General features: G+C 38.8%; 1 protein-coding gene across 11 annotated transcripts in view; it reads right to left on the bottom strand.

Moving 5' to 3' along the window:
* CASP8AP2 (caspase 8 associated protein 2) overlaps positions 1 to 11,544 on the bottom strand; it is a 48,223-nt gene that overhangs the window by 11,164 nt on the left and 25,515 nt on the right. For 6 of the 11 annotated variants that reach the window (XR_004480621.2, XR_004480622.2, XR_007470602.1 and 3 more), the window contains exons 7-8: positions 4,792 to 7,013; positions 645 to 3,765 (exon numbers count right to left, since the gene is read on the bottom strand). Coding sequence is in view for 6 of the 11 variants with exons in the window: in XM_004264813.3 (XP_004264861.1) it covers positions 645 to 3,765; positions 4,792 to 7,013 (5,343 nt within the window). In the remaining 5 variants the exon portion in view is untranslated. The remainder of the gene's footprint in view (positions 1 to 644; positions 3,766 to 4,791; positions 7,014 to 11,544) is intronic. The other 5 variants (XR_007470603.1, XR_004480625.2, XM_049695475.1 and 2 more) reach the window with 2 other exon arrangements.

Here is an 11,544-nt window from a genome sequence, read left to right as displayed (position 1 = left end):
AGTCTCTGAGATTTTACCATCTGCAGGTTACCCAAAATGAAGGCATAGAGGACTGAGGTCTTAAACAAAATTGATCACCAATTTCAACTAAATTCATTCTCTCATTATGCACTCTAGCCGGTCTAGAGATCATGCACCTCTGGTTCAATGGTTCCCAACTGTGGTCACCTTGACATCCGAAATGGGGTCTTTAAATCTGCATTTCTTAAAAATCTCACAAAGAAGTCAAAAGTACAACCTGTTTTTGAAGCTTCTAATTTCGGGGGGAAGACTCAAATTACAAACACCCACACTTTTTGTCCTATTCACCACCTGTCATTCCTCCTTTCTAAAATGTGCATACACCAGGCTCCTTACAAATGAAAGAATTTTTCTTTTTCATTGAAAAGTGAAGTTAAAAACATAATGAAAAGTTCTGTCCACGGTGCTAGTACACATCGCTGGTTAAGCGCCACTGCTCTAGACTGTTCTACAGTACAGCTGGGTTGTATCCTAGAACGTATCTTCTACCAACTTTGGCCACTTTTGAAGTAAGTCATCACTTTCCCTATTTTAAGATGGGATAGAACTATGATGACATGACAGAACAGATTGCTGGTATCTTAAAATTTCCTGGTGATTTAATAGTCTCATTAGATTCTTACCTTGTCCACGAAACTATAATTTCTCCCTTCTTTTTAATAACATTCTTTGCAGAAAGGCTTGTAAGAGAAGTGGCAAATGCTGCTGAGGCATCCTTAGTCCCTGGGCTTTCCTTTAATGACGAGGGATCTTTAGTTACTACAGGGGCCTTTTTCTTACTGGCTTTCTTTCGGTGAGCATCACCATTCTCACCAGAATCTTGGGTAATTTTCTTGGTCTTTTCCCTGCCGGTTAGGTCTGCTTCCTTTCTCTGTTTTTTCTGAGAAGGATTTAGATCAGAAAGATTTTTCCTCTTTTTGTGAGCATTATCCAAAGCCCCAGGCAACTCTGAACTACCAGAATTTGATGCCAACTCTGATTTTAAATCAACCTTTTTCACTTCACCCGAACTGGGAAATGCCGAGGTTAAATCGATACAGGCTTCCTCAATAATGCATTCCAAAGGCCTGTTTGCCACTTGCACCTTTTCTTCCTTTGAGTTATCTTCATCTACACATATCACCTGACACCCCAAGTCTTCAACAGCTACAGCAGGACAGTTACCTTCATTTTTACTGTCACTTGAAACATCTTGTGTCAAATCAATAAAAGCATCTACAGTATCAGGCTGCATATTGTCTAATACTGGAGCATTTTGATCCACACTGCTTCCAGAACATCCCAACTGCTCAATATTTAAAACTGTTACTTCTACGAATTCCCCCAACTTTTTGGTCTCGGTGACTGGATCTTTTGTGAGGTCTATATATGCGTTTGGAAGATGATCCTCGACAGAATGTGGAATTTCTTCCATTGGAGGCAATTCTTCAACGCTTTCAGGTACTTTTGGCTCCCATACTTGATGCAACTTGAAACATTCTTCAACTACTTCAGTACTATGAACCACTTTACCTGAAGCATCTTTAAGAAATTCATATATATCGGGAACCTCTGTTTGTATCATACAGTCCTGTTCTTCATGAACTGATTTACTGCTATCAACATTTTTACTGGAAATTTTCAATTCCTCCACAGATTTAAAAACTCTGTACTGACATGAAATATATTTTTTCTCCACTGTTTCATCAGCTTCCTTTTCCACTCTTGGCAAAGATTCATCAGCCACCATATTCTGTTTATGACTAGGGGAGGTAGATGGTGCCGCACGGCGTATTTTCACAATGAAATGATCATTGGACTTTTCCATTATGACAGCGTGCATGGGTAGATTAGGGTGGTACTGAAAGCCTGGAGCAATAGACCGGCTTGTCCATGATGAAGAACAACTTGATTTACTGCTTGAATTATCAGACTCCAGGGCTAAATGAATGTCCTGTTCAGATGCATCCTCTTCCTCAAGTAAGGCATCTTCACTAAAATGGGCACTAATAACTTCTTCGGGCGTTGAATTAGACGAAACATCTGACTTTAAGAAACTGAGATGACCATCTGACTTCAGAGGTGATGGTACTGTTAAAGAGACTGCTAGATCTTCAAGAAGTATGGAGGAAACACAGGGCTTACTCTTTTCTGAACTACATACATTATCTTTACTTAAAGATACGTTAGTGGACACTTCAAACATACAACTTTCATCCAACACATCAGGATGAACTGGCAATGAAAGCCCTGAAGACAGAGACGGACCTTTCTCAGATGACAATAATGACCAATTATCATCACTAATCACCTTAGGACAGGGAGAAACCACCCCTGAAACGAGCTCTTCCGTTGTACAAACTGGTAGAGATTCACATTTAAGAGTCTCTAGCATCTGTTTCGCTGGTGTCTTTAACTCCCACTCACTTTTTTCGTTACAGTTAACACTGTTGTCCAAAAGATCAGAACCTTGCAACAAACTTTTAAATATTTCTCCCATCTGTGCATCACTCACTAAATTAAAAGTAAGGCTAGATGCTTGCTGCTCAGTAAGAATCTCAAAACTGCGTTCTGGCTTCAAAGCAGCGTGCTGGGATGCCTGTGAGTCCTCTATGGTACTGCCTTCCATTTTTCCTGCCTTCGGGCAGTTTGGTTCCAAGGACGCCTCTTCAAATTGAGGGTTCTTAATATTACCAAAGCAAGTGTTAGTACTTTTTTTAATGTTGTGCTTTACTCTGTTAATACCGGAATTATTTTGCTCTTGATGTTTTTCCTCCGATTTTTTACAACCTACTAAAGACTTAGAGTAACCAGCATCTTCTGATTTGGGGGGTTTCTCCTTCAACATTTCTTTGCTGGAGCTGCCTACATTCCCCTTCTGACAATTTGAATATTGTGCTTTCTCTTTATTTCTCTTTTCAAGTTTTCCTTCGTCACTGTCACTGCCAATGTTTATGGGGTCACAAAACTTTGCTAAGATTTTCTTAAGCGTTGTAAACAAGTGATCAAGTTGTTCATCTACAAATTTCCACAATTTTTTTTTCATATCTGGTAGCTGCTGTTCAAATAAACGATCCACGATGCCATTCTTTTTAACTTGCTTAAGTTTGGATTCTATAACATCACAGAGATTCTTCTGTAAAGTAGTCACTGACTTAGAGATTTTGGATAAGTCAAGGTGTTTAATTAGTGATGTAAAACTCAAAATTGCTGACTCAATAATTCTATGAAATTGTATTAATGAAAATTTTACCTTGAATTTCATGTAATTTTTCCTTACATGTTTTCTTATCATTCGTAACATGTGCACAACCTCTCGGACAGAAGAGGGTGCAGCAATAATTGGCACTATTTTTTCCAGGCTGGAAGTGCCCACTAACCTATCTTTCTTCTCTGTTTTTGAAGATCTGCTAGATTCAGTTCGTCTTTTATTCCATTTGCTTTTGGTCTGATGGATTTTTATAGAAGATATCTTCCTATTGTCTTTATCCAAATGCACAGTGCTTTTCCTACTTCCTGGGTTAGTTCTTGTGTTCTGCACTTCAGCAGAAGCTCTTGGGTTGGTACTTTTGTCAAAACGTTTTTGTGGTTCAGATTTTTCACTGTCGCTTATAATTTCTCCTTCTTCTAATTCATCTAAAGATGAATTCTTGTGGGAGTCTGCTTCTGTAAATTTGTCAGATTTGCAAATTGGCTTTTGATTTTCCTTATTGAGATCAGACTGACTCTTGGAGGCAGAATGAGCTAAATTTGGTGGAAACACATCTGTGGAAGAAAAAAGCATATTATAGTCACATGACTACCGAGTCTTTGTCATTTAACATTTCCATACTAAATATAACAAAAAATTAAATGTTGAGGCAATTTATTATTTTAACAGCTTTTACACTATTTACACTATATTACTCTAACACGTAGTCATGTCATTGGTCTTTACTGGTCTCAGAAAGTGCCTGACAATAGTGATAGTATAGAGTTTGGTCATTTGGATAAACAGCAACCAACTGTTCAGGTTTCTTTACTTGATGTTAGCAGCATCACCTACTCTATGCCATTTGATGATGGCTTTTGGACAACAAAAATATACCTGAAAGCAAGCAAGGAGTATTTGAGACAATCTGTTCTACCATTCCCTTTTGTTGTATAAGTAAGAATTACCTAAATCTAGACTAAAGGCTCAATGTACATTTCTAGGTAACAACAAAGGTCTGAATAATAATTATCAAATAAAAAGCACTAACAAAATAATGTCATTTGCAGCAACATGGATGGACCTAGAGATTGTCATACCGAGTGAAGTTAAGTCAGACACAGAAAGACAAATATCATACGATATCACTTATATGTGGACTCTAAAAAAAAGGGTACAAATGAATTTCTTTACAAAGGAAAAGTAGAGTCACAGATGTAGAAAACAAACTTATGGTTACCAGGGGATAGGGCAGGGAGGAATAAATTGGAAGGCTGGGATTGACATATACACACTACTATATATAAAATAGATAACAAATAAGAACCTGCTGTACAGCACAGGGAACTCTACTCAGTACTCTGTAATGGCCTATACAGGAAAAAAATCTAAAAAAAAAGAATGGATATATGTATATGTATAACTGATTCACTTTGCTGCACACCTAAAACTAACACAACACTGTAAATCGACTATATGCCAATAAAAATTTAAAAAGTAAATAAATATCAATAAATAAATTAAAAGCACTGATTCATCTTGCTGACATATGCTACACTCTCACAAAAATATAAGTTATAGGAGATAATATAAACTATTACCTTTATGACTGTTATTATATAATGGAACTCGAGATGGGCTTTCCAGTCTAAGAACTTTTGCTACAGGTCTCACGGGACTATTCAGAGGACTGATGGCTTCTGGAATAGGTCTCAGCTGATTCAGGTCAATGCTCAGAACCGAGTTTTCATCGTCGTGATATACTGAGTTTGCTTCACCAATTTCCATTCTGTGGTCCGTTAACTCAGTCTGCTGAAGTGAAGATTCTGGAGTCTCTTTAGGTAAGCAAGGCTCCAAGTGACAAGACTTACTCTCAACCAGTGGTGCATCTACAAGAGAAGGCTCAAGGTTTGGTTTACCATCTTCCGAAACGACTGTTGGCAAAATGACAGCTTCTTCAGTTGAAGGCTGCAAAATGATTTCATTGGATTCGGTCACTTTGGTTGAAAAAGGCTCCTTCATTTCTGTATCTTTGGAAATACTACAAGAATTTAAGTCATCCTTTCTTTTGGTATCCAATTCCAAACCAAAGTTTTGAGAAACATTTGTTTGTACTGTGTCCATTACCACAGCAACTGCTGCCCTGGCACCATTAATGGTCTGTTCCATTTCTGTTGATGATGGAAACAAGGATTCTGTTTGTTGCATTTCCACAGATGCTGAGAAGGAAATCTCTGTGCCACAGATGGACATATCACAATGCACAGTATCCGCAACAGATTTAATGAACAAACTATTTTCTTCTTCTATTTTCCTTTCTGAAACACTGGTCCTGGGTTCAGATGCTGCTGTAAGAGCATCCTTTGGTTCCAATAACTCTGATTTGGTTTCCTCTGTGATCTGTTCACTGACAGAGGGAATACATGTCACAGTTTTAGCCTGCACCAAGGACTCCAAATCACATATGTCACTAGATTTGGGAGTATCGGTTATTTTATGCTGATTTTCCTGAGAAACAGGCTGCTTTTTAGCAGGAGAAAGAGTTAAGTTCAATTTTTCCATAAAGCTTAACTTTAAGTCTTTGTTTTGTGTTTCATTTGAACCATTCTCAGCTTTAACTGCTGGCTCTTTATCATCCACTCCTTCAGAAACATCATTATTAGAGACTTCACCATTATCATTTTTTGGCTCATTCTGTCTCTTTAAATCTGTAGCGGTTTTCTTAGTCTCTCTGTTTGTCTTCTGCAGATGTTCTGCAGGTACTCTCTTTTCATTTCTCATATGCTTATTTTCTTCTTTGCCCTCTTGTTCTCTTTTCCGCTTATCTTCAGTTCTATGCCTTTCTACCCTTAAAGGTGCATTTTCCCATTGGTGCACAGCATCAACTTCCTTAGAGTCAACATGTTTGTGAGTTCTATTGGTTGAAAGAGAGGACGGACATCTTCCTTCTTGAAAACTATGATTACTCACAGCCCTGTCTCTTTTACAATCTTCCCGGCCTCTTCTCTCTTCTGGATGGTATTTACTTGAATTATGAGAAGATTTTGCTAGTTCCTTCTTGGAATAAGGAAGCAGTGCTCGTTCAGATCTTTTCCAATGATCCTGGTCTTTTACTACTGACTTAGGTTTTTGATCAACTTTCCTTTCTTCTTTGTCTTGTGATTTAAGTTCTTTTCTATTTATATTTTGTGATCTTTCACTTTGTCTTTCGAGTTTTTTGTCACTTTGAGATTCTAGTCGAGTGTGTGACCTGTCTCTAGAGCTTTCTTTCTCCCAAGAAGAGCTACTGCGTTCATTTTTATAATCCAAATCTGTGTTACTTTTAAACTTTGAATTTTTGCTTTCAGCCTTTGGTTCACCTTTACTATATTTCTCAGGACGTCCTTGTAGCCTCTGACTGGCCTCTATGTTCCTCGGTTCACCATCACCACAGCTAGTGTTCAAGTCTTTTCGTATTCTGTCAGTCCCTCTGCAGTACTGGCTATGTCTACTATCTTTCCTTCCTCTTCTGTGATCCTCATTGGAACTACCCTCACCAACCTGATAATGGGAACGTGACCAAATGCCATTGGTGGAGTGTTTTTCAACAGATGTAGGCAAATGTGAAGTGCCCTTTTTTTCAGAATGTGATTTTCCTTCCTTTTCGAGGTATGGCAGTGAAGTGCTATAATGTACATCTTTAGAAACATCACTTTTCACTCTGTGATCAGTCTTTGAACAATCATCCAAATGGAGAGATCTGGATTTAAGACCTTTTGTTTTAACTATATCTGGTGTCCTTGAAGTTTTATGAGCATTTCGAAGATGTGGAAATTCAGACAATCTATTGAGAAATAGAAATTAACACCAAAAAAACAAAGTTAATTCCTTTTTAATAACCCAAGGTTTAATCACATGTGATACACTTTAAAACTGGGGGGCCCACATACTGGCAAAACTAACTTTACTTTGTATAAAAGAATGAGTAGTAAGAATTTACCAGCTTCCAACTAAATGAGCCAGTTTTTAAAACAAGGAACTCTCTTTCATTTGCTTTGCTCAAAGCCTGGAGGACCTCTCAGTTCTATCCCAGCATTTGCCAATGTCTTTCAGATTTCCTTCACTACAGGTGCACAACTCTCAAACTAACCACAAATTCACTTCTTTTAGAACGAGTGACATTGTCTTCTTGCCTTCACTCTAGCCCAACTGAAACTTAAGGGAAAGTGAAATCTTGCTGGAGAACAGAGACGATCAAACTACAACTCTATGTAGCTCCCTATCCTAGTTTTCTGTTTCACCTACAACCCCACAGTAAAAGCCAAAGCATCAATAGCCATCTTAAAGTGTTACATACTGTGCAAAAAGAAAAAGGAATAGAGAACTGTGATCCTTTCCTAGAGGAACGGTATGTATTTATTGTTTAAAATAACTCCTAAGGTTTTCAGAAAACTGGCAGTTTTCCTAAAAATAAAATGTAAACAGCTCATTTTAGCTTTTTGTAATAATATAGCCATCTTCCTGAACTTTTATAACTTCCCTGAATTTCCATAAATCTATGCCTAATCAGTACTAAATGTGTAGAGAACATCGTCTCAGGAATAAGGGAAGATTTTTATAAAACAAGAGGACACAGGATACATACAACTTAAGGCAATGTGTAGACCTTATGTGGATCTTGTTACGGGCTGAACTGCGTCTCCTCAAAATTTAATCCCCAGTACCTCAAACTAGTGACCTTATTTGGAGACAGAGTCTTTGGAGATAATCAAGTTAAAGCGAGGTCATTAGGGTGGACCCTTATCCAATATGACTAGTGTCCTTATAAAAAAGGGAAATTTGGACAGAGATATGTATAAAGGAAAGACTTTATGAAGAGACACAGAAGGCGGCAACCAGCTACAAGCCAAGGAGAGGCCTGGAACAGACCCATCACACAGCCCGCAGAAGGCATCAATCATACTGACACCTTGATCTTGGACTTCTGGCCTCCGTAACTGTGAGAAAATCAATTTCTGTTATTTAGGCCACCCAGTTTGTGGCACTCTGCTATGGCAGTCCTAGTAAACTAATAAATAAACTCAAAAAAATAAACATGAGGAAATACCTTTGAGACAACTCGGAAAATGTGAACACAAAAAGCATTAACCATAAAAAAAAAAAAAACTGATTGAATTTCACTAAAATTTAGAACTTTTATTCCTCACAAGACAATAAAGAGAGTGACAGATAAGTCACAGAATGGGAGAAGATGTCTGCAATAAATTTATCCAACAAAGGACTCACATTCAACAAAGCACGCACACGTGTAACATACGTCATACTTATTAAAATGTAAGGTCCTAAAAGATAGTTCTAGCCCACAGAGCTCGTAATACACATTTAACGTAACTCCACACCAAATAAAATATTATCAAAAGTTTTGTTTTATTTTTTGTTGTTGTTATGTGGCCGCACCATGTAACATGCGGGATTCTAGTTCCCCAACCAGGGATGGAACCCGTGCCCCTGCAGTGGAAGCATGGAGTCTTAACCACGGGACTGCCAGGGAAGTCCCAAAGGTTTTATTTTAAAAAAACCTCCACATTAAACACTTTCCAGAATTTACACTTTAAAATTTTTATCTTATATCAATATTTCCATTTTTTCTATTAAAAATGAACTTTCAGCAAAATGATAAACATTTACCATTAGAGTACTAGTTGAAGCTCACAAATAAAAAGCGCAAATATTTGACAGAATGTTTATTAGATAATGTATCAATATAACCACGTATAACAATCTAATGAAATAACACATCATTTATTCACCCAGTTTCTCTGAATTTTCACTCTATTCAAACATTATACCCCTCCCCTAAAAGATTCAAATATATATAAAATTTCCCCAACACTTCAGGAATCAATCTTATACTTGTTGCACCTTGTGGGATTTAGATTAGTAAACATACGCAACCATCTTTATTTTCAAAAGGCCTAAATTGCATATCATATGGTCCACACATAGGATTATCTTCTTTCACGCTTTAAACATTTATTGCACATGGTAGATACTCAATAAATGGTGAGGACACAAAGACATGGTTCCTGCTCCCATGAAGTTTACAGTTTAGTGGAAGAGAACACTAATTAAGTGATCCCATTCATGATTTTTTAAACTGCAAGTGTAAATGAAGCTACAAAAAAGAGATCTGAACTAGTCAGTGAGAACAAATGTCCCACGTGAAAAGGATGCTTATGCCGAGACCTGAAGATAAGTAGGTATTTAGCAGGTGGAGGAGAGGAGCATTTCAGGGAGTGGAAACAGCTCATGCAACTCAGAGCTCATGGTACACCCAACAAACTGAAAGAATGCAGGAGATACACTAGAGCTATGATACCTAGGCAAAGGCAGACACTGAAGACAAGGCCTGAAAAGTAGTTTGGGACCATATTGTGAAGAGCTCTGTGGACCAAGTTAAGATTTATGATCTTTTATCCTACGATCGATGAGAAGCCACTGATGTGTTTTAATCAAGAAAAGGGGTGGGGGGCTTCCCTGGTGGCGCAGTGGTTGGGAGTCCGCCTGCCGATGCAGGGGACACGGGTTTGTGCCCCGGTCCGGGAGGATCCCACAGGCCGCGGAGCGGCTGGGCCCGTGAGCCATGGCCGCTGAGCCTGCGCGTCCGGAGCCTGTGCTCCGCAACGGGAGAGGCCACGACAGTGAGAGGCCCGGGTACCGCAAAAAAAAAAAACAAAAAAACAAACAAAGAAAATGGGTGGGGGAATTCCCTGACGGTCCAGTGGTTAGGATGAGTAGCTTTCCCCAGCTTCTCATTTCATTCCTGGGGTCTGGGTTCAATCCCTGGTGGGGGAACTAAGATCCTGCAAGCTGCTCGGCGCAGCCAAAAATAAATAGATAAATAGATGATTTAAAAAAAAAAGGGGGGTAGGATGGGGTGGTTCTGTGACAGACGTCCAGAGTTGTGCTTTACAAAGCATCCCGTGGCTTTAATGTCGAGAAATGAGAAATCACAGGCTGGAAAGAGCAAGAGCGGATGCAGAGTTCTGAGCACAAAGACTACTGCCAGTTCAGATGAGAGGTGATGGGCAGCAACAACGGTAGAAATGGAAGAGAAGTGAACAACTTGAGAGATCATAAAGATATAAAAATCGAAAGGACATGGTAATGAATTTGGATCTGAAGGATGACCAAGAGCTAAATGTCAATGATGACCCCTATGCAGGGTGACTATATGTCCCAGTTTGCCAAGCAATGTCAGTGTAATTATTAATAGCCCCGCCTTCTACTCTCAAAAGTACCCTGGTTTGGGCAATACATTAAATGGTCATTCCACCCCTCAGTCACTCTAGCTTGCACAGCTGAATAAATGATGGGGAATCCACTGAGCTAGGAACAATGGAAGGGGTTCAATCTTAAATTCTGTTGTGGATGAGGTAATTTTGAAAATTTTGTACAGATGTGAGGTGGTATCTACATATAAATGGAACTGACTAGTATAAGTAAGATTACATCATAAGAAAATATTGATAGAGAAAGGAAAGGCCATAGTTTTGAGCTTTAAGGAATTCCAACTTAGCCAAGTACAGAAAAATGAATCTCAAGTTAGGAAGAAAACTAAGAATCATGAAACCCCAAGGGAGAAACTATTGCAAGAAAAGAGGGTCAACTATGTCAAATAGTGTATAAAGACAAGTTAAAATGAGAAGTCAAACTATTTGATGAATTTAGTGGTAGTCACAGCTGTTCTGGAGGAAGAGGTCAGAGTAGAATGGGTTCAAGAATGTGTAGAAATGGGAAGTGGAGAAATGGAGACAGCATGTTTAGATAACTGTTTTGGAGGTTTGACTACCAAGGGCAGGAGAGATATGAAATTCTCTGGAGCCAAATATTGCCCCCAACCAAAAGAGGGAGAGAGAGAAATTAAGTAGAAAATCCATTTAAGTGGGAAAAGAACATATAATTGAGGGACTTCACTGGTGGCCCAGTGGGTAAGACTCCACCCTCCCAACGCAGGGAGCCCAGGTTCGATCCCTGGTCAGGGAACTAGATCCCACATGCATGCCACAACTAAGAGTCCACATGCCTCAACTAAGAACCCCACATGCCACAACTAAGAAGTCCGCAGGCTGCAACTAAAAAGATCCCATGTGCCGCAACTAAGACCCAGTGCAGCCAAAATAAATAAATAATGACAGATTTTTAAGGGTTGTCTGTTAACAGTATATGACACAGACATCCTCCTGATATTTTAGTAACTTGATGGGCACCTAGAAGAACCCATGACATACACCACCATCTTCTCAGGACCAAAGGATATCAGAGCAAGATCCCAGTGTATTACAAAACTGAATATATTCAGAGAGGTATGTGGC

Source organism: Orcinus orca, chromosome 12 (genome assembly GCF_937001465.1).
Source record: "Orcinus orca chromosome 12, mOrcOrc1.1, whole genome shotgun sequence".
NCBI lineage: Eukaryota > Metazoa > Chordata > Mammalia > Artiodactyla > Delphinidae > Orcinus > Orcinus orca.
This window is presented reverse-complemented; position numbering and strand designations above follow the sequence as displayed.